Source organism: Ochotona curzoniae, unplaced genomic scaffold, assembly GCF_017591425.1.
Source record: "Ochotona curzoniae isolate NIBS_2020 unplaced genomic scaffold, NIBS_Ocur_1.0 scaffold_4701, whole genome shotgun sequence".
Taxonomy (NCBI): domain Eukaryota; kingdom Metazoa; phylum Chordata; class Mammalia; order Lagomorpha; family Ochotonidae; genus Ochotona; species Ochotona curzoniae.
In genome coordinates this window covers 77,947,368-77,971,280 of record NW_024467122.1, presented here as the reverse complement: position 1 = coordinate 77,971,280, position 23,913 = coordinate 77,947,368, and the positions used below count along the sequence as shown (strand labels likewise).

Below are 23,913 nucleotides of genomic sequence, written 5' to 3'. Positions count from 1 at the left end.
CATGTGGTGTTGGGGGTGGTTGCAGGTTTGATGTGGGGAGTGGTGGTGGGTTTAGTTATGTTTGTTTGTGTTGCTTAAATTAGGATGGATATAATAACTTTGATGGGGATTTGGATGGGGCTGGGCTGGAATTGTACAGTTATGATTCTGGGTCATTTGTCTAGGGTATTGGATATGTTTGAGGAAGGACAGTTGGATTTTGTTGGTTTTTTTTTGAGATGGTACATGTTGTTGTGAATAGGGTATGTGTGTGTAGGATGTGGGGGATTGTGAATTGAGTGGATTGAGGTCTTGGTTGGCATATTTGTTTGATAGATAGCTGTTAGGGTGTTTTTTGTGGTTTAGATTTGAATGAGGTACTGGGGGTGTTTATGTGAATGGTATGGTGTTGATAGAATGTGATGGAGTGGGATTTTTTTTTTGTTTATGTGGGTTTTGTTTATTGAGAGAAAATTTGTGGTGTAGTAGGGTTGTTGCGTGATTTTAAATATTTGATAAGGTGGAGTTGTTATAGGGTTTTTGAGAGCACGGGTTTGTTTTACTTTTGCATTTGTTTTGGAAATTATTTATTAGGTGTTTAAGTAGTGAGATATATTTGTTATCGTTAGCTTAGTTATTTATGTTGGTGTATCTGGGTGATGTATGATGATGATTTGGATGGTGATTGTTGGATTGTATTTTTGATCTATTATGGGATGGGAGTTTTGTGTGGGGTAATATTGATGGTTTATGGTATCTTTATTTTTATTTTTGGGGTATTTTTAAGAAGTTTTTTTAAGTGGTTGTTGTGTGTTGGGATGAGAGGTGTGTGTTATTTGTTTTTTGATTTGGGTGTTTGTTTTTTTTGGGGGTTGTTGTTTTATGGTTTGTGGATGGATTGGAGTTAGGTGTGGGGGAATGGTCAATTGATGGAAAGTGTATTTGTGAACAGTTGATTTTGATATAGAGTGTAGGGGTGGGGGAGGTTGGTGGGCAGTTTTGATGGTTGGTTGTTTTGTGTTAATTGAATGGGAGGTATTGTGAGGTGGTAAGGGAGTTTGTTTTTGTTGTATGTCATGTTGATCTGTGTGTCATTGAGGTTGTTTGAAGTTATTTTTTATGATTGTGGGTGGGGATTGGAGAGGTAGTAATGTGGATTTGAATAGGAGGGATTGAGAATGGTGAATGGATAGGAAGGGATGATATATTATATTCGTGATAAAGGAAGAGGGGAGGGGTTGATGGGGTGGTTTGTAGTGTAGGGGGTAAATGATAAGGGGGGGGGTGTAAGGGTTGTTGAGGAGGGAGAAGGGAGGGGGTGAGGGTTGATAATGAAGAAATATGGGAATTGGTGGGTGGGTTGATGATTGGGTTGTGTGGGGTTGGAAAGTAAGGAGGAGAGGGTTGATGAAAGTAATTGTTTTTTTTGTTTTGTGGTTGGTTGTGGTGTTTTTGTGGTTGGTGTTTTGTGTGGGTGTTTAGGGGGTGATTGGGTTTGTGATTTTGTATGTTTTAAGGTTTTAATTGTGATTTTTTGAATTGGGGTTGGGTGTTTGAGGGATATGTTGTTGTTAGTAATTTTGCTGTTATATATCTATTTTTGTTTGGTGGATTTAAAGTTTGGTTAAGAGCGCTAAGGGGTGTTTTTTTAAGTGAATTTGATGTGTTGATATTTTTATGAGGTGGTGTTGTGGATTTGGAAGGTATAATTGTATGTAGGTTAATGGGTAGAGAAGTTGATTTGAAGTTTATGTTTTGTCGGTATGGTGATTGGTTATTTTTATTGTTGTAGTCTTGAGATATTGTTTTGGGTGGGAGTGAAGTTGGTGGGGAGGGTTGGGTGTTGGGTGTTTTTTGGAATAAAGGTGTAGAAGGTTGTAGGGTTAATTAATGAAAAGGATTGGTATGAGATTATGGGTTATATATGTGGTTGTTTGGAGGGATGATGGAGGAGTGTTAGGAGGGATTGGGGTGGATAGGGTGGACATTTGAATAATTGGGGATGATTGGGGGGTGGCAATGTGGGGAAATTAAAAATATAATAGTAGTTAATGATGAATGATGGGGGTGAGGGTGATGTGGTGTGTGAAGTTTATAATATGGAAGGGAAGGATAGTGTGGTTAGAGGTTGTTGGAAGTGGAGGGGGGAGGATGAGGAGAATGGTGTGTTAGAGGTGATGGTGGTGTTTTAATTTGTATTTTGGAAGAGGGTGGTGGGGGTAGAGTGAGGAATTTTTATTTGTTTGTTTGTTGATTTGTGGTGGTTTTTGTGGTTTTGGTTTATGTTTGTGGAAATGGATAGGTGATGGTCAATGATGGATGGGAAATGTGTTTATATTGTTGTGGAAAGTTGGGGGGTCTGGTGGTGGGGATGGGAATGTTCTGGGGGAAAGTGTATGTGTGATTAAATAAGTTTTGATTGATATGGTTGTGGTATTGGTTGATTATTATTGTTTGTGTGCTTGTATGTTTTTGAGGGGAGTCATTGGTAAATGGATATGTGTGTTGTTGGGGTGTGAGGGATTGTGGGTATGGAGGATATGGTTATGGGGGGGGGGTTGGGGGGGGGGGGGGGGGGGGGGGGTGGTGGGTTTGGGGTTTTATTTGATGAGGATAAAGAGGGTAATGTGTATGTGATGTTTTGGGGAATTTTGTGAGTGAAGGTGTGGATTGGGTATGTTGGGTGGGTGGATGGGAGAGGGAAGGGGAATGGTTAGTTGGTAAAGAGTGTGAATAGGTGGTTTGATGGTTTGAGATGGGATGAATGGTGGGGGGGAGATATGGAATGGGGGGGATGAAGGGGTGTATTAGGGGGTGGAAGGGATGGGTGGGTGATGGGATGTGTGGAATGATGGGTGTGAATATAAAAGGGGAAGGATGGGGAGGGAGAAGGTGTTTGATGATATTGGGTGATGGGAGGGGAAAGGTATAAGGGAAAAAGGGTGATGGATAGGAATTTGAAAGGGAGATATAATATGTGGGTGAGGGTGGAGATAAGTTTGAATTATGGTTAGAATGAGGAAGAGGAAAGTGAGGTTGGTAGTGGAAGTTTGGGTATTGGGGGGGTGTAGGTATGTGGGGATGGAGGGGGGGGGTGGTGGAAGGGGAAGGTTTGGGGAGGGGATTGGGAGGTTATTGGAATTTGGGGAAAAGAAAATGGTGAGGATAGTTGGATTTTATGGGGTGTAATGTTGATTTAGGTTGTATTTGTTGTTGTGTGGTGTTTTGTGGGTGGGGGGTTTTTAGTTGGGTGTGTTGTGGTGGGGAAAATGGTGGGTCTGGTTTGAATAAAGGGAGAGGGGGTTAGGATGGGGAATGTGGGGGAATATGAATAGGGGAAATAGGAGTGGGGTAGGTAATATGGGGAGGATGTTTGTGGATTGATTGGTAGGATTTGTTTGGGTATTGGGTTGTGAGGATGTGGAAGTAAAAATGTGGGAATGACGTATATTGATGGTGGGGGGAAGGTGATGGAAGGGGTTGTTGTGGGTAGGTTTGGGGGATTGGAGGGGTGGGGGGGGGGGGGGGGGTTGGGTTTGAGGAGGAAGGGTGGTGGAGGTGATGGGAGAGGGTGGAGGGGTATGAAAGGTGTGTAGGGGTTTGAGATGATTATGGGTGAGAGGGGGTGATAGGGGAGGGGTTTTGGTTGGGGTGTAGGTATATTTTGGATGAAATTGGGAGAGTTTGATAGGAGAAGGAGAAGGGTTGGGTGTGAAGGTTTGGGTGGTTGGTGGTTGGGAGGTGGGGGAGGTGAGGATATGGTGGGGTGGGGGGGATTGGGTGGATGTGGGGGTAGGATGGTTTGTAGATAGATGGGAGGGATATAGGAGGTTAATGGGAATGAATGTTGGGAGAGGGTGGGGGGACGTTTGGGGGGTTAGGGTGTGGATGGATGGATTATATGGGGTTGGTTAGTAGTGGGGGTTTAGGTTGTGTGGGGGTGAGGATTTTAATGGAGAGGTGGGAGTTGGTTTAGTGGTGGGGTGGGTTGTGTGTTTGTGGGTTGTGTTGTTTGGTGTGTGAGTGGGTTAGAATGTGTTGGGGTGTTGGGAGGTTTGGGTGAAGATGGGTTTGATTATGTGGGGGGGGTGGGTGGATATTTGGTGGGAGGGTTTTGAGGATGGGGGATGGGGGGGAGTTGGGGGTTGGGGGTGTTTTGTATGTTGGGTTGATGGGGAGGGTTGGGGATGTGAAGAAGGTGTTAATGGTGAGAGGGATGTATAGTTGGGTTGTTTGGTTTTTAGGGGTGGTTGTGGAAAGGATGGAGATGGGGAAGGGGGGAATTAGTTGTGTGTTGTTGATGGATGGGGAAGTAAGGGGGTTGGTTGGTGAATTGGGAAGTAGGGTTATTGTGAGGGATGGGATGGGTGGAGGGGGAGGTTTGGTGGATTTGGTAAGGGGATTGAGTGTGGGGTGAAGTCGTGGGTTATGATTTGTGATGTGTACTGGGAGGGTAGTTGAAGGGACGGGATTGGGTGGTAATGTTGTGAATTGGGGGGTTGTAGGAATTGGGGTAATGGGGGGGGAGATCGGGTTGAGTAGTTGTACTGTAGGGATGGTGGGTTGTGGTATGGGTGTGAATTTAGAGGGGTATTGGAGTGTTGGTGGTATGGGGTTGTGTTGTTAGTGTTTTTGATTGTGGGTAGATTGATGTGAGGGGGTGGGGTTGTTGGGGGGTTTGATGGGTTAGTTAATGTGGTTGGTGTGAGGTGGGTGTTGTGGAGTTGGAGTGAGTGGGTGTTGGATTGGTGTGGTAGGATGGGGGGAGTGTTTGGGGGGTGATGGGGTGGGGGAATGGTTGTAGGTGATGGGAATTATGGGTGGGATGGTGTATTGTGTGTTAGGTGTGGATATTTTGGGGGTGGTGAGGGTTGGGTTGGTGATGAGTTGTATTAGTTGGATTGGTGTAGGTGGGGGGAGTGGGTGGGGGATGTATTAGTGATTAGGATAGATGTGTTATGGGTGTGGTAGGTTGGTGGGTGTGGATGTGGGGGTGTGGGGGGGGGTGGGATGGTTGAGTGGGGTTGGTGGTGAAGGGGGATTGTGAGTAGAATGGTGGAGGGTTGATGTGAGGGGGTATTGGTGGGGTTGATGGGTTATGGGGTGGTATGTTGGGTGTGGGTGGATGGTAGATTGGTTGGGGGTGGTGGTTTGAGTGTGGATTAGTGGGGTGGGGTTGTGGTGGGGGTGGGTGTGGATGGTGTTTTGGGTGGAGGGAAAGGGGGGAGATTGGGGGGTTTGGAAGAGAAGGGATAGAAAGGTGAAATGTGGGAGAAGGGGAGTTGAAAGGATGAAAAGGAGGAAAGGAATGAGAAAGGAAGGGGGAAAGGGTTTGATGGAGTGGTAGGAAATTTGAGGGGGGTAAAGGATAAAGGGGGGTGTAAAGGTTGTGGAGAAGGAGGAGGGTGGGATGTGATGGGAAGGGGGGAGATAGGGGGTGGGTTGATGAGGTGGTTGTGAGGAAGAGAGGGAGAGAAGAGAGGTGTGAGAAGGGAATTGGTTTTTTGTTGTTTTTGTTTTTTTTGAGGGTTTTTGTTTGGTTTGTTTGGAGGTAGATTGTGTAGGGGGTGGGTGTGTGAGTTAAGGTTTGATGGGTGAAAAATAGTTGAGTAGGTTTATTGGGGGGAAATGTGGACGATAGAATTGGGGTGAGTTGCTTGGATTTGGATGGTTGTTGTGTGGCGATAAATTGGGGGGAATAAGAAAAATTCGAAGGTAGGGTTAGGTGTGTTACTGGGATGTAATGTATGCAACGGTGTGATTTGTGCTGGGGTGTGATATGGGCATGTTGAGGCTGATGTTGGCATCATGGTGGGGATTGGATATAATTGGTGTACTGGAAGGTTTGGGAAAGACCAATGGAAGGTGATGGATTAGGTTAATAAGGTTGGGGGTATTTATTGAGGTGTAAGGTATGGGAATGGGTGGGAGGATAGGAAGTGATGTGAGTGAGGTGGGCATGGTGTAGGGTGGAATGTGAAAAGAGGAGGTGAAAATGTGGGGGAAGGTCATTCAGATTGGTTGGGGCTGGGGTGTGGTTTATGGGGTATAGGGTTATTAATTGTTGGGTGTTGGAGATATGTGTGGGAAGGGGATGTGGTGGGTTGTGGTTTTAGAGTAATGGGGTTATGTATGTATGATGTTTTTGGATGTGAATGTAGGGACTAGGGGGGATGTGGAGATGCAAATTTGGTATATGGGGGGGTGTAGATGGATGTTTGTGGAATGGTGAGTTGTTGTGTGATGAAGGTTAGGGAAATTGAGGGTGATATGGGTGAGAAAGGAGTGTATGGAGGGGGGTGGATGAATGGGGGGTAGAGGTGGTTGGGTTTGTGGGGTTTGGTTGGGTTGATGTGTGGATGGGAGGTTGTTGTGTAATGTAGATGAGAGAGAGGAATAAAAAGTATGAGATGGAAGGAGAATGGTTGGGAGTGGTTTGATGTTGGGGTTTGATGGAGGGTTGAAATGGATGGGGATAATAGATAATGGGTATTGTGGTTTTTGTTGTTTGTATTAGGGAATATTGTGGTGTTGATATGGAGGTATAATTGGGTATGATATTTTGGAGGGGGATTTCCCGTTATCAGTTTTTGGTGTCGTATGATTTATTTAATCAGATCAGTTATTATATGTTAGTGGTCTTTTGGGATGGAAGTGTGTACAACAAGCTGGAGGTTTTTTTGATGCATTATGTTTGTTGCAAATTTTGTGGTTACCTTTTAGTGTATGTATTGTAATAATAGGGGGTGTTAAAATTGTTTTCTTTTATAAAGCCTGATGGCAGTGATATATGATCTGTATTTATTTGGCTTTTGATTAATGGGAATTGGTGGGAAGCTATTATCTTGGGGTTAACTGTTAGATCTCTGTGTTTTTTTACTTTTATTTGTGGATATCTCTGTTGTGTGGTCACATGTTATGCTATTAATCACAGGTTCCCATTGTCTGCTTTAGAAATTTTGGGTTGTTTACCTTACGAAGAATTATGTATAGAAAGTATATGGAATTTAGGTTGTTTTGGTAGAAGTTTAGACTTTGGAGGATAATTAGGGGTGGTGATGTGTTTTGGGTTGTTTTGGTGTTGGAGGGGATTGTTTGCTTGCCAGGTACTAGCATTAAAAAGTATGCAGGAGGCAGGCATTTGGCCTGGTGGTTAAAACACTGCAAGTGTGGACATTTGCATCTTGTTTTGGAGTGCCTGAGTTTGAGTCTTGGCTTTTCATGTATAGCCTGGGAAGCACTGGCGAGAGATCAGATCATTGGGTCCCTGCCAGCCACGTGAGAGACCTGTGTTGAGTTTCTGACTCCTGGTGCCAGCCTGGCCCCATGATGGAGGGCATTTGAGGTGTTAATCAGCAGATGGAAGCTATGTCTGCCTGCCTCTGAAATAAATAGAAAAAAATTAAGAAATGTATCAGACACAATAAGATACAATGAAAAAAGATTCACTCCAGTAAAATAAAATCTGCCCTGTAAAGGAAGAGCTCTAGGGGATTTCTTGGGAAGATGAGAAAAGGTCAAATAAAGGAGACACATGTAATATGGGGCTGAATAACTCAACTTTTGTCCCAGGTCCTTGCCTCCAAAGAGATGGGTTTCAAGCAGAGGTAGAATGCTTGAAATTGGTATATTACACCAATGAGAACAGGATTTATTTAACAGTGAGGGAATCAACATGCACTCATGTATGTGTGTGGGCTCCCTATGTGGGGAATTGTCCGTGGAGGAGAGAGAAAATGAAAGCATCACTTTGAAGCATGGTCTTTGGACAAGAGAGATCTCTTCCAGGTTTTCAACATCTTTAATGGGGTGAAAGGTAGTACCCTAATCTCACAAACATAAAGGGTGGGGGCTTAGCATGCTCCTGGGCCTGATGAGACAGATGCACCCTGAGAAGGTTGATGTGTCAAATCCGCAGTTAGATGCAGGGCTACAGGATTTCCAGCTCAACTAGACTCAATGAACTGGCTGGTTATAGGAAACCATATAAACGAGAAAGCCATGATTATTACTCTAGAACAAGAGTCATAATCAAATTCATGAGCCTAGAATATTCAGCAGCACTGAAAAGTCTTCAGTTCCATTCAACAGGTCCCACCATTTTTATCAAATTAGTGAAAAGGAACTACAGGAATAGACACATTCTGACAATCACTTGGAATGGAAATGTTAAGAAATCAAGCTTCTTTCTCCTTTGCAAGTCCAGATGCCATCCATCGATGAAATAAGTCTACAGTGTTGAGAAGAGACCATCTAGGAACAGCATATCTTAGTGCATTGTCTTTGAACAAAGATTCAGGGGTACTCGAGCCAGCGCCTAGTTTTTAAAAAAGCAAACTATGAAATGTACCTTTGCCAATCAGGATTAAAAAAATCACACAAACGCATTCTACAAAAGGACTAGAATTTGTTACCACTTTCTAGATATGTAGTACATGCATGAACAAAATGGAAACATAATGTTTAGCAAAACATGTTAATATTCTTCAAAAAGGAATAGACTGGGCAATCCCTTTTCTAGATGTTACATAAATGAAAACTTGTGTTTACCTGTATGTGACTGTTTCTAGAATTACAAAGTTTTTCTTTATAATTGTACATGTTTCTAAAAATTGTTGTTTATAACGAAGAGCAACTCAAATAGCTAGCTGGCCAATTAATAGACAAATGCTTACACACATTAGTGTGAACAATAGAATGTTACTCGGCAATTGAGAAGGAGAAAAATCACCGAGCCCTGCAACAAGATTGAAATTTAAACAGTATGTATAAAGAGTTAGTCTCGGGCCGGGCGCGGTGGTGCAAGTGGTTAAGTCCTCACCTTGCACGCCCGGGATCTCATATGGGCGCCAGTTCTATCCTGGCAGCCCCGCTTCCCTTCCAGCTCCCTGCCTGTGGCCCGGGAGAGCAGTCGAGGACAGCCCAAAGCTTTGGGACCCTGCACCCGCGTGGGAGACCCGGAAGAGGCTCCTGGCTTGTGATCGGCATAGCATGGGCCGTTGCGCTCACTTGGGGAGTGAATCATCGGATGGAAGACCTTCCTCTCTGTCTCTCCTCTCTGTATATCTGACTTTCCAATAAAAAAAAAAGTTAGTCTCAAAAGGCTATCTACTTCATTGTCCTATTTTCATAGGTGAAATTACAGAAACAGAAAACACAGTAGTGCCAGGAGGTGAGGGTGGTGAGGGGGGAAGGTTTCAGGATGTAATTTTTAAGAGGCGATGGCATGTTCTTAGTATTGGTTGTGCTAATAGTCCAAACAAGCCATATGGATTGTCAGTACTCATAAATCTGTATACCCTCCAAGGTGGATTTTAGTGTAAATCAATTTCAAAATTCTAGGGAAAAAAGAAATGTGATATAACTGTTTAGAAAAGGCAACCCCTGCATAAACATGTGACTATACTGAATTTAAACACAAAATTGCTTAAAGATGCAAAATGATTGGTTGGGTGTTATGCTTATTTTAACCAGAATTTCAAAAGGTTTAAACTGAAAATTATGAAAGAAGTCTGTTTAATAGTCTACGATGTAATCATTAAAACAATTTTCTCAACAAATTGCCAATTAAATGTTTATTTTAGATTAAAGAAAATAGGAAGAAGTGTTGGCAGTATGATTTTTAACTCTGTAAAGAAATCATGGCAAAAAGATTAAATGCTGGAATATTAAAAGTCTTGGTGATGGGTGTTTTAATGACTAATTTTCCAACTTAGCAGGTTTCTGGTTTTAACTTACACAGTAAGCATAGGCTCTTTGGAAACCACATGCAGTGAGGTATATATCACTGGCTCTATCAGTCACTTTGGGTAGGCTCATATTTAAATCACACCAGTGGGGCCACACAGTGGTATAGCAGGCTATGCCTGACCTGTGGCACTGGCATCCCTTATGGGTGCCGTTATGTGTCCTGGCTGCTCCGCATCCAATCCAGCTCCCTGATTATGGCCTGGGAAGGTAGTGGAGGATGGCTCATGTTTGTGGGTCCTTGTACTCATATAGGAGACCCAGAAGAAGCCCCCGGCTCCCAGCTTTGGTCTGTCCCAGCCTTAGCTGTTATAGCAATTTGGGGAGTGAACCAGTGGATGGAAGATCTCTCTCTGCATTTCTCCTTCTCTCAATAAATTTGCATTTCAAATAAATATAAATATATTTTTTAAAAAATCACAGCAGTCAAAAATTGCATCCCCAGATCCATTTGAAAAATAATATACTATTTATCAACTTTTCATCCCTGAAGGCTGACCTTGTTTTCTATTTTCCATTTGAATGACCAGAAGAAAAACATGCGACTTGTTGAAAAAATGGGAAAGATGCAATTATTCTTAGGGAGTATGCAAAAATACAGAACAACAAGTTTTGGACTAAACAAAGCACCTCCTTGATAGAGTTTCAGCACTCATGAAGTCTGCCTGGAAAGTGAGTGAGTGGCAGGTCCCAGAGCTGACGGCTGGACCAGGAGGCAGGTCATGTGGTAGTCAACCTTAGAGCATCTTTTACACCCACCAGCATGGGCATCCCAAGGAAACTGTCTTAACACTATTTTGTAACATCCATTCAATAAGGCTGATGGCTGGAATAAGAAAGAAGCATTGTCTAAACACAATTTTTAAAGATGTGTTTATTTATTGAAAGACAGAGGGCCAGAAAGAGATAGAGATGTCCTCTGTCTGCTGTTCGTTTCCCCCAAAGGCTATAAAAGCCAGGTCTGGGCCAGGCTGAAATCTTGGAGCCTGGAACTCGATCTGGGTCTGCCCCATGGATGGCAGGGCTTTAAGCATGTGGGCTGTCATCTGCTGCTTTCCCAGGGAGCTGTATTTGAGGCAGAGCAAGTGGGACTCCAAGTGGCACTCTCCTGTCAGACACAGGCAGTGGCTTAATGTGCTGGTTCCTCAAGTAATTGACTCACAGAGACAGTCATACTAAACAGGAGACAGCTGCAGCGAACGGGCACAGACACTCTCTAGGGGCCTGTGATAGACAAATGCTTTATTCCTATCTTCCCTTTAAGAATCACAGAAAAGCAAGCTATGAAGGAAATCCAAGGAGTTCAGAGGCAAAATAACAGAGCAGAACATGTTGAAATGCAAACAAGGCGTCTCCGAAGAGTTTGGGGGAAATATGTCTCTTTCTTGACTACGATCCTTCCATGAGACTCCTTGGGCACATTGATCATGGTCAGTGAAAGTCAGTTTCTTAGAATTTAAACTTTGAGCCTTTGAAAAGTGTGCTGGGAAGATTTTTGCAGGAAACCAGGGCTTTGGGTATGCTTTAAAACAAGGTTTTGTTTTTTTTTTGTTTTTGCTTGCTACCTCTACAAAATCAATATTGTTTTCTTTTCCTTTAGGAATTGTGAAGGGCAGAATATTCGATACAAGACTTGCAGCAACCATGTAAGTCCTATAAGGAAAAACATTAAGCATGCAAAGTTTTAAAAAACATTCAGACGTCAACATAAAACCATTTAAAAAAAAACCTTAAAACTAAATGCAATGCTTTAAGTTATAATATTACAGTGGAGTTTGTCAAGTGAATGTTCTCTCAGTAAACTTTGGGGAGCCTTGAATATTTCTTTAGCTGACAAAAATCTTTGTATATCTAATACCTTTCATTTCACTATTTTTAGGCCATCTCATATTTATGATGTAATGTGGTCTGTAATAATTGCAGCGTTCATGAAAACAGTACATAATACACACGACCTCCAAGATGTGGGCAGACGAGATGTTGTTTTTTCTTATTTGCAAATGAAGGGACTGAAGGAAAATGATTTTTCAAAGGTCACCTAAGAAGAACATGGAATTGAACTAGGATTAGCTTTCCCTGCTATTTCCCCAAACTACCCAGGGCTCCCACTGCAAAATCTATTAGTGGCACTCCAGGTGTTTTCATTAGAAAATTAACTAAAATTGGGGGAGTTTATACACCTTCATTCTTATTATACCTCAATCAAACACGAAAAACAAAAGTCAGCTAGTATTTTATTTTACAAACAGGAACATGCCAACCTTGTGCTTTCCTTCTAAGACAGTTTCCTCATTAGCGATGCATACCAGAATCAGCAACAGGAATTCACAGTAAAATCTGAGAATCTAGAGATTTCATTTTAATGTAGTAGATATATTATTTTTTTTCCTTCATTTTTATTTGCAAGGCAGAGAGGGGCTGAGAGAGAGAGAGAGAGAGAGAGCACTCCTGTGTACTAGACCCTGTGCCAATGGCTGCCGTGGCTGGTGCTGGACTGGGCTAAAGCTGGGAGTGGGCTCCCGTGTGGGTGACAGGGGACCCCAGCACTTGAGCCGTCACCTGATGTTTCCAGGGTCCTGTCTTGTTATAAGGAAGCTACAATTAGGAGTCGAGCCAGCAGGGCATCCAACGCATTCTCTTATGGGCTGTGGATGTTCTAACTTGGGGCATTACAAGCCTGGCCAAATGTCCACACACTCACTTATTTTAAAAGTTTCATTTTAGTGGACATTATCCTTCTTCATTCTCTGTCCTAGATGAATGGGAGACGGTTGGCCTAGCCAAATTTTTGTCAGTTGTGTCTTAAGTGTAAATCTGAAACAGAGTGAATGGTTTCCTATCTTCCGGACCAGGATGGAAGCCTCATGTGTTTGTGTTGAATTAAATGAGCTGGAATAGAGTGTGGCGTTGGAGGCAGACACAGTGGCCTGGGTGCAAAGGTAGACCGCGAGGAGCAAGCCCAACCTGGCATTGACCTTCACCAGTTCTGACAGTTTCTGCCTCACAGATGTGGCTGCTCTTTGGTTAAACTAACGTGTTCCTTCAGGTCCTCTTGGGCCCCTTTATAATTATGTAACCCATCTTTTGCCCTTGCAACTTACCCTGCTTTGAGATCTGCTCTAAAATTAATGGGAGGACAAGTGTTGTAGCACAGAAATGTGCATGATAAAATGTAGAGAAACTGTGTGGTGGGAATATACAATGGTACAACAACTCTGGGGAGAGAAAAAAAAAAAGCAGGCAGTTTCTTAAAATAATACACAAATAATACACATACAACTACCATACAACTCCTAAGCATTTATCCCAGAGAACTAGACGTACCTAATGGTTGCCTTGGCAAGGCCAGACCAAATGATTTTGTGTCTTGGACATTCCCCACGCAAGGAAGAGACTGTAGGGAACCTCAAACTTATGGGCCTGGTGGTGGGAGAAGGCATCATTTTTTGACTCAAGGCCACCAAAGCCCTAACCTGTTGCATCTAACATGCATTCGTTTTAGTAGATGACCTTTTGTCTCTATGCTGTGTGTGGCATCATACTCCTGAGCCCCTCTGACACAAGAACGATTGGGGCATTAGCTGGAGCAGAGTGATAATTCGAAGGCACCGTCTGCTATGGTTTCCCAGCATGAAAGGATGTCACTCAAAGATTCTTGTGTTGCAAGCTTGATGCCCAGTGGGCAGTGGTGTGGAGGGGGCATGCAGATTTAACCTTGCAGTACACTCGCCTTTCACATCAGAGGCTTGGGTTTGTTCTGGCTCTGCTGTGGACTCCAGCCTCCTGCTGGTGCAGACCTGGGAGGCCATGATGCTGGCTCCAGTAAGTGGTTTCCTGCCACTCAGCATCAGTCTTTGTGGACACTTGGGTGAGATATCTCTCCTTAACCCTGTCTTCACCTTTTTCTTTTCTTTTTAAAGCATAAGTGGGGCCTAGTGAAATTATGTCACAGGGACTCAAGCCCTTGGGTGGGACCAATGTTGATCTCATGGAGTGAATGGGTTCTTATATGAGCAAGCTGTTCTGACCAAATCTGGTCCCTGAGTCACTCTGCCTCTCTGTCCCACTGTCTAGGGAACCTTGTCCTGATGCTGTCTGCCTTGCTGGGATGCAGCCAAGGGGCTGAAAATGTGGTATGGCCCATGGATGGTCATGGCCCTTGGCAGAAACAGATCCTCCACCTCTGCAGGATTAAAGGAAAGGCTCCAAGAAGTAGAGGGGGAGTAGTCCAATGTGGGTTTACAGATTGGGCAAATATAATCCAAAACTCCCCAATCCAGATATGCTCCAGAATCCAAAACTTTCTGAGCACGACAGACATTTCTAATGTTCACTTTTCAGGTGCTCGGTTGATAATGTCCATGGAAACGTTTTGCACTAAAAATAAATAAATAAATAAATAAATAAATAAATAAATAAATGCAAGATTAGCAATGATTCTGTTCCTCAGATGCTCCAAATGAGGACTACCTTACCCGGGGAGAGTGATCTTGTAGCATGAACATTTAAAAAATTCTTATTTTATCTACTTGAAAGACAGAGTGACATACAAGGGAGAGGGAGTTGGAGAGAGGTCTTCATTTGCTGCTTAACTCCCTAACTGGCTATACTATCTGGGGCTGGGCCAGGCTGAAGTGAGGAGCCAGGAGCTTCATCTGAGTTTGGCCTTTGGTTGTCAAGGGCTCAAGTACTCAATCCATATACTACTGCTTTCTTAGGGGCATCAGCAGGGAGCTGGATTTGAAACGGAGCAAGAGGAACTTAAACAGAGGCTCATAGGGGGCTGCACTCCAACACCATTTCCCATGAGCCTACTTTTGTGTGAGCATACAGGGAAGTCCTATTAGCTCTGCACAGAAGGTTCTCTGGGATCCCAGGTGGCTGTCCTGGAGAGTACACATTTGATGTGACCCCTGAAGGTTCCTTCGTGCCCTGATGCTCACAGATGACCACTCTCTGACAGTCAATCATAGAGGGTTCTTTCCACCATCATTGCTCCAACTCTGGGAGACAGCTGCCAACTTTCACCCTTATGCTGACAATTGCAGGCTACCCCCTCCTCCTAATGTCACCTTTTTCTGGTCACTCCCCTTCGGACCTCTAGAAGCTGGCTGATGCGGTCTGGCATTCAGTTCTCTTTGGATGGGGAAGGACCTGTGTGCTGTCCTGCACAGCTACTCAATGGATTTCTGCTTTTTCTCTTTAGGCCATGTTTCTTTCCATATCTTGCCCAAAAAGGTATATCCCACATCTGTTCAATTCCATTGGAGAGTTTAATTTTCCACAGGCCTTATTTGCTAACTCAAGCTTAAGGTGACCACCTGCAAGAATTTATTTTTATGCTGGAAACTTTGTCATCCATTTTTACAAAAGGATCACAAAATTTAGCTCATACTGTAACTTGCATAGAAAAGAATAAATGTCTAAATTTGCTTTTATCAGAGGAGTGTTTTCTCTGACTGATTATTCTGTGGGGGGGAAGCTAACTAAATGTCTAATTTAATCCTATCATGTAAATAGTTTCTTAGATAAAGACCTGTTCTTCCTGTTCTCGTTGTGTTAGATAATCCCCTGCCCTGGCTTCACTTTTCCTTATGGATTTACACATCCATAGTTTTAGAAATAGGAAAATGAAAAGGAGGTCAGGAGTAGAGCATCCGGAAAGATCATCCACCTTTTCCTCCTTCTCCTCCTTCTCCTTGGCTTCCCCCTCCACCCCCGGACAGGCTGCATATCACCTCCTGAGATACACTTCTTTAGATCTGTTCATTATCTCTTTCAAGTCAGAATCTGATTTTGCTGAGCTAGGATTTATTTTTTCCTTTCTAATCCTTTCTAAACCGGTTTTATTCTTTGACACTTGGATGATGTTTTTGTTAGCGTCATTGCAGTTCTATTTCAAGTCTTCAAATGCCAATTTTAACATACCATATCAGTGTGTTTGGTGCCTATAGATGCCACATCACATATAAAATAGCAGACTCGGGGGCCAGTGGTGTGACCTAGCAGCTAAAGTATTCGCCTTGAATGCTGGGATCCCACATGGGCGCCGGTTCTAATCCCAGCAGCTCCACTTCCCATCCAGCTCCCTGCTTGTGGCCTGGGAGAGCAGTAGAGGATGGCCCAAAGCCTTGGGACCCTGCACCCGTGTGGGAGACCTGGAGGAAGTTCCTGGCTCCTGGTTTCAGATCGGCATAGCACCGGCTGTTGTGCTCACTTGGGGAGTGAATCATCGGATGGAGATCTTCCTCTCTATCTCTCCTCCTCTCTATATATCTGACTTTGTAATAAAAATAAATAAATCTTAAAAAAAATAGCAGACTCAGTCAATGGCACAGAGTATGAGAAGCTAGGGAAAAGATCAGAGGGCGCACTTACTAAATTAGTTTCCTTCAGCTGACTTGATATGAAGAAATGTTCCCTAGGAAGAGAAAATCAGGAGAGTGTTTCATGCTTGAGTTTGTTAAGTGTTAACCAGATTGTGGAGGGTGCAAGAATCCTTCCATTATCTCAAGACAGGACACAGCTTTCAAGTAAGTCAGCCTGAGCAGGTTTAGTGTTGGCATTGGAAGAATATGAAGTAAAGAGCGATCTTGAGTGTAAGTAATCAGTATCCCCATGGCCATCAGAAAGAAATATTGTGGAATGGAGAACTTGTTAATTTGGGAGTCAGACCTGATTCTGTTACAGCCCTGTTGTGTTTTTGGCCAATGATTAAACATTTCCTAGATCACAGGGTTTCCCATGTATAAAGTGAGGGATGATGGTAAGCCTGTCCTACCTCATCCAAGGGATGATGGGGAAAGAGAACCTCAGTAATCACGCTGGTGCACTAGACCATGTTACCCAGATAGGAGGCTGTGTTAGGGGCCATCACAGGCTGGGGACAGAAGCCTGCTCAAGGAGCTTAATTAAGAAGCATGGATTCACTGTGTGGATGTGTGTGCACGTAGTGGAAGGTAAGCGTGAACAAGCCTTGAGGGCCTGGAGGAAGGAGCCAGATGGTGAGGAATGCAGCATCCTGACTCCGACTGAGGTATATGGGCTATCGTCATTCCTGCTGCTTTTCGTCTGGTGTGTGTGGCTTTGCTGAGGGAACTGGCTGCCTCTGCTTCAACACACATTTCATGAAGGAAGCAGTCAACTCGGCCCCACACTGATGTGACATCTCAGCCACAGTCCTTCTTTTGCAATTGCAAATTCCCAAGGAAGATTGGACCAGATGTGTGACTCCAGGTGGTCAGTTGTGGCCAAAGAGGCTTGTCACAGGTAGATACATAGCTACTCTTGCAGTAAGGACTGAGTTCAGGCGACATCCTGAGCTGCCTTCCGTTAGTTAACTCTTGTTAATTTTTTAAAAAGAGATTTGCTTATTTCAAAGAAAGAATTAAAGAGGGAGTAGGGAGAGAGTTAGAGAGATCTTCCCATTGGCTGCTTCACTCCTCAAATGGCAGCACTGGCTGAGGCTGGGGCAGGCTGGAGTTAGGAGTCTGGAATTCCATTGAGATCTTCCACATGGCTTTCAGGGGCCCAAATTCTTGGGTCAAGTCTGCTACCATTCCAGGTGCGTCAACAGACAGCTGGTTGGGAATGAGAGCCGCTGGAACTTGAACCAGTGCTCACATAACTCTCATAGGTTGCTGGCTTTTGCAGGCAGCAGTACAGCCCGCTAGGTACTGCAATGCTGGCTCCTGTAACTCTTATTAAGAGTCGGCTGTCACGTCCATGACCCTTATGCAAAAGTTATTGCTTACTTGCGCTCCTACGTATTTCTCTTTGACTTCAGAGAGTCGGACATACAGAAAAGTAGAGACAGAGGAGCTGTTACCAATTTCTCATTGATGATCTTTCCAGTGGCCAGACTGTGGACCACATCCTAATTTCAACAGAAAAATGTTTGTCCAATTTCAGCTCCTTTTCATTTTGACTTGCTTCCATAGGTGTGGCCTGAATTAAGATGTGATCTTGTAAGACAACAAAAATGTGAATGTAATATAGGATTGGGGAATGTTTTACAACCCAATAACACAAGAAATCCCAGAGGAAAGCTTCTTAATTATATTATGCTTATGGCTTGCCTATTTCCAAAAAAGGATTTGAGGCAGTTTGTAAATCTAAAAACACAACCCAGGAAAATGTAGAAGTCGAGTAGTAAATAGGAGAGAAATGAAAGAAATTATGTTTTAGAAGTCCTGGGTGAAATTTTATGAGTAACTTTCTGTGTTAGAAAAAAAAATCTAATAAACATAGATTTTTGCTTCACATCATTTGTCTAAATATAGTCCAGTTATAATCAAGAATTAAACATGGTTATTCACCTTAAAAGGAACCAGCAAAATAACTCAAATGTTTATCTGTTCTCAGGGCAGAATTAGAGAAGCATTTTAAAGCCAAACCTTAAAGGGAAATATTAATAGAGCTGACTGCATAAAAATTTAAAACTTCTTGGCTTCCCAAAGTTCCAAAAGCAAAATTAAGTGGGAGAAAATATTTCCAACCAAAAACTAAAGAGCTGATAACTTCATCAAGCAGTGTAATGGTTTCATGTACTAAAAGTAATAAGGGACAGACATTGAAACTGATATGAATAAAGGGTAGAAAGCAAGAAGTCTTTGAAGCATTGATACACAACGCAAACAGACCTGGAAAAATATTAAACCTACATTCGGACATTTTCTCCCCAGAAACGAGTCCTTGGTAAATAGTCAAAATTGGTATAAAGATGTGAAAGTCTTCATTAGCTACTCATTTTTGTAAAGATTAATTATTTGGTTTGAAAGAGATACAGAGAGAGAGAGAGGAAGAGATAGAGAGATCTTTCCTCTGCCAGCTCACTCCCCAAAGAACTGCAGTGCTCAGAATTTGGTTGGTGTAAAGCTGGGAGCTAAAAGCCAAGAGCCTCCTTCAAATCTCCCATTTGGGTGCAAGGCTGTTTGCTGCTGCTTTCCTAGGTGGGTGGGAGATGGAGCAACTGGGACTTGAATTGGTACCCATATGGGATGCTGGCACCACAAGCAGAAGATCAGCATGATATGCCAGCACTTTGGTCCCATTTACTCTTTACATTTTTTTAAAGATTTGTTTATTTTTATTGAAAAGTCAGATATACAGAGAGGCCACAAGCCATATAGGTGCCAGTTCATGTCCTGACTGCTTCACTTCCCATCCACTTCCCATCCAGCTCCCTGCTTGTGGCTTGGGAAAGCAGTCAAGGACAGCCCAAAGCCTTGGGACCCTGCTTGTGTGGGAGACCTGGATGAAAGTCCTGGCTCCTGGCCATTGCGGCCACTTGGGAAGTGAATCAGTGGATGGAAGATCTTTCTCTCTGTCTCCCCTCGTCTCTGTATATCTGACTTTCCAATAAAAATTAAAATAAAAATTTAAGAAAAAGAAAATAAAACTTATTTCTAAGACAGTAAAAAGACAGTAAAAATGTAAATAAATTTTAAAAATAGGCACTTTTTTAATATTATCAATTGTAATTACTGGAGGTGAGAGGTAATGCCTGAGTGGAAGTGTGATCAGAATACACGGGACAGTGAACCATCTGCGTCACTGTTGCAGATTCCAAACTCACAGCTGTGGATTTGGCTTTGAATTCCCTTTTAAAAATGGAGAAATAGGGTGACTTCTGGGAGAGTAGCTGGGGTGGGTTGGCCGTGCGAATGCCGTGCAGCCCCTTTTGGCCCCTCTCACTAGCTCATGGATGTGTGACCCCGTCTTCTCTGCCTGCAGGACTGCCCTCCGGAAGTGGAAGACTTCAGAGCCCAACAGTGCTCGGCTTACAATGATGTGCAATATCAGGGACGCTATTATGAATGGCTCCCCAAATACAACGATCCCACTGCGCCTTGTGCCCTCAAGTGCCATGCACGAGGACAGAACCTGGTGGTGGAGCTGGCGCCCAAGGTGCTGGATGGAACCCGTTGTCACACTGATTCCCTGGACATGTGTATCAGCGGCATCTGTCAGGTAAAGCATGCCTGCCTCCCACTCTCAGGAAGAAGAATGCTTTTCTATCTGTGCTTTTGCTTATGTGGATGGAACTGTCGGCACCTTTGAAGGCCAGAAATATTTTGGAGAGACTGTTCCATGCCTGTATATGGCATTTTTCTCTACTGTAAATTTTGCCCACGTAGAATCAAAAGATCCTAATACTTGCACATGACTTTTGTGATTCTTCAAGATTGGTCATTTTTTTCTCCAGCTTGAATGTGCTCAGGGTTCCCTGGAGGGCTTGTGATGTAATACAAAGGGCTGGGCCCATCAAGAGTTTCTCCCTCCGTCCATTGGTCTGAGAATTTGCATTTCTAACTGGTCTTCAGGAGATGTTGAGGCTGTTGAACCAGGCAGCACTTTGAGAACCATTGCCTTGGAGGCAGTCATAGGGTTGGAATCTCCGAGTTATCTTGTTTAAATAAATGAATGATCTTGGGTCTTTGGAAGCAATGACTTGTTTCCCAAGAAGCTAGCATGAATGTTTCAAGCTGCACTTTCAGAGAGCATGTGGCAAGGCTGTGTTGAGTGGTGGCTGGCATGTAAACCCCAGTAGCAAGTGTAAGGATTTGGCATTCTGTGACAGGTGGCTGAGATAGGGTGTGAAGATGGCAGGAAAATGATAGAATTCCATCTCCATTCTTTTGATCTCTAAAAGAAACGGTTTAAAAAACAATGAACATCTGAGGCCAGGACGGTGGCTAAGTCTGTGCTTGTGGTACTGGCGCAGAGACAGAAGGAAAGGCAGGGAGAGAAAGAGATCTATTCACTAGTTGACTTCCCAAAGAGTCTTCACAACCAGTGCTGCTCCAGGTTGAGGCCAGGACATTAGAACTCTGTATAGGTGCATTATTATTTTGAATGAGCTGTTTTCTGATATATCAATTAAAAATAAGAACAATGAGAGTTTTATTTTACTTTATTCCTTCTCTGACACTCTTCCTTTCTTTGTGTAAGTCGCTGAACTATATACTTTTCCATCTCTCTGAAGAAATTCTTTCAGTTTGTCTTACTGGGCAGTTATACTAGCAATGTATTCCCTCAATTTTTATTTGCTTCAGAGAGTCTATATTTCTCCTTTCCCTTTTAAAATTTAGAGGCAGAGATATGGAGAGAGCAAGAGAATGATGGAGAGAGAGAGAGTGAGCGAGCACTCCCATGTGCTGTTTCCATCCCCAAATGTCTGCAACAGCTAAAGCTGGGCCAGGACTAAAGCTGGAAGAACCCAGGTCTCCAACTGCTGGAGCTGTCACCAGTGCCTCCCTGGGTCTGCATTAGCAGGAAGCTGGAGTTAGGAGCTGGAGCAAGCACTGAAGTCAGGTCCTCCTGGTTGTGTTCTAATGCCTTCTCATCACTCCTGTGGTATTTTGTCATTAGATACTTGTTGGTATGAAGACTGGATTTATGGCATTTTCCTAGCCCATAAGGCAAGCACCCTGAGGACAAAAATAATGTGTCTTGCTCTCTTCCATTTCTCCTTGCCCTCTGATGAAAAATAGCAACCTTCGTTACTTGCAAGTTAAGAGGCTTTTCAAATCTCTTGACATCCTCTTTGTATTTCTCTCCCAGCTTCCAATCCTCATTTTTCTAGCTCAGACTTGATATTCCCCAGGAGTTTTCATAGACTCCTCCAATTCAACATGACCCATAAATAAATAAAAGGAAGCCATCCTTGTCAGGGTGCAGTAACTTGTTTAATTGTCATTCTTTTTCCTGTCTGTGGTACCACGATGACCAATGTTACTCTCTGAAATCATATGGTAGTCACACACTGTATTTGTTTATGTGTTCCTAATATCAGGACATCTCTATCATATCTCACACATTTTACTTTCTGCATTTCACTGTAGCATTTTCACCCCAGTTCTAGACTGACCTGTCTCCCTCTGGGGCCTACCCAATCTCTCTTACTCAAGTGCGTGGACCCCTGTACTCATGAAGGCATATAGGCATGAAGTGGGAGTGAGGAGTTGGAGCTGAAAATTGTACCCACGTATCCTGATGTGTTACCTGGGTGTCTTAGCTCCTAGACTAAGTGCTTGTTATCCTTTGCCTGTTTCTGTAAGGACACCTGTCACTGGATGTAGGTCCAGCTTAAATTCAGAATTATTGCTTCTCAAGATCCTTAACTTATATGCATTGGTAAAGACACTTTTCCTCAATACAGCTGAAGCCACAGGTTCTAAGTGGACATGTCTCTTGGGGAGTGGTGGAAGGGCTACCATTTCACCCCTTAATCATGGTGAGTAATGAACAGGCTGGTATGAATAGGGATGAGGAGAATAAAGAATAGAGAAGGAAAGGTGGGAATAGAGCAGTAGGGATTGTGAATTCCAGGCAGAGTCTCTGCAGGATCAGAGACTGATGGGAAAGGACTGGAGCAATGCAGGATTTGTGGTGTCTGGAGCTTGTGAAATCCCAAGCACTTTCTTTAGGAAAAGGTACAAGGACTTATGGTACCAAGGTGGGATCCAAGTGACTATAATGACTAAAAGGCAACATCACAATCCATGACTTCGTTCTTGGAGACCCAGGTTTCTTTTGACAGTTCAGCAAATTCTTACCTAGAATCTATCCTGATTGCCACTCAGTGTCCTCTCCCCATCTAGAGCATTCTTCAATCTGCGTTCTTCAACCTGCGGCAACTCTGGTGCCCTCTCTGAAGCTTAAGTTTCATGAACTCTGTGGCAAATCCACCCCTGAGCAAAGAAGTTGGTAGGTGGATGACTGCATTATTGATTGTGGGGAGCGGGGTGCTGAAGCCACTCCGGGATTGAGAGGGGCTGTCGCAAGATGGTGGCTGGCCCAGGGCCAGGAGGCAGAGTGGGTCTCACCAGCGGATAAACAGGAAGTCACAGGGATAGGCTGATGCTCTCGCTATGATTACTGGCCTATCATGTAGCACCAAGTGGACCCACGGGGAGAAGTGATTGGTGAAGAATGATATAAAAGTAGCCGGTAAAAGCTAGGCAAGGGACAACGGACGGACAGATGGCCGATGATGATGAGAAAGACGGAGATACTATGACGGGACAAGGAGAAGAAGGACAGGCGGGAAGAAGGGTAGCAGAGAGAGGGCTGGAAAAGCGGTAGAGAAGTACTGAGACCTATGTTCAGGGACAAGAACAGAGAAATGCAGCAGAAAACAGGGACAAGAATGAAGAAGGGTGGTGGAAAGAGGGCTCGAGAAGCGGCAGAGGAAAGCTAAGGCCAATGGGGAAAGGGGCAGCAGAGAAAAGGGTTTAAACGGGGCCACTTTTGGCAGGGAGGGGTCCAGTTGTGGTTCCAGCTTTTCCCAGACCCTCAAGAATGTACCTCATCTTTTTAATGTCGCTGCTGGGCGGCGACAATTGATGGAGAGGAAGAAATATGCATTCGATGGAGTTCCTGGGGTGATCCAAGGAGCTGAACAGAGAAGCATAGGGGCGTGTGTGGGGGGGGGGTGGGCAGCGTAGACAGGCCGAGGCTAGGGAGGTCAAGCCAGGGGATGAGGAGGACAAGTTGAGGCATGGGAACCTTTTGAATCTTTTCCCTTAAGACCAGGAAGCATGAAATATAGGCCACCAGTAAGTGTATGAGGGAATGAACAAGTAGTTGAGATGGTGTTTGATGGCATCAAGTAAGTAAAATAGAAAGCAAAGACATTCAATGAGAATGAGAGGGCAGAATTTGGGAAAGAAGAATTTGAAGATGCCATGAGGAGACTAGGGGTGAATGAAATGGTCACAGAGCAACCACTTAGGGAAGCTGAGAAAATGGAATATCATTTCCTTTGTCTCAGTTGGTGTATGTGATTTTGGGTCAAGGTCATGGACCAGCTTTTCTGTGATCATGGCTGCACAGACTGCAGATTTGCGATTGGATCTGTTTTGAAGTTGCAATTCTGCAACTGGTCAGTTGACGGGCATTCCTTAGTTTACCTGTAGTGTCTGCAAGCCTTGGTCTTTTTCTGTAACTAGAGAGGAGAAGATAACCTCTTGTAGGTGTATAACTTCATTTTTGTCCCTGAGCATAACCCCAAGTGCCCATCACTATGGCCATCCCACAAGACACTAGCTCCCTGCCCACATGCTCACTGACCATCATCTTCTCCTCCTGCCAACTCTGCCCTGGTGGTTTACAGGACTTGGAGGAGGAGACATGGTGCTCAGTGCTGAGTTAGTTCATTTGCAATGAGTGCATTGTGTCATG

General features: G+C 43.8%; 1 protein-coding gene across 1 annotated transcript in view; it reads left to right on the top strand.

The window, feature by feature from the left end:
• Positions 1 to 23,913, top strand: part of ADAMTSL3 (ADAMTS like 3) — a 274,961-nt gene that overhangs the window by 72,396 nt on the left and 178,652 nt on the right. The window contains exons 6-7 of the mRNA XM_040968470.1: positions 11,327 to 11,372; positions 19,462 to 19,698. Of these exons, the coding sequence (XP_040824404.1) occupies positions 11,327 to 11,372; positions 19,462 to 19,698 (283 nt within the window). The remainder of the gene's footprint in view (positions 1 to 11,326; positions 11,373 to 19,461; positions 19,699 to 23,913) is intronic.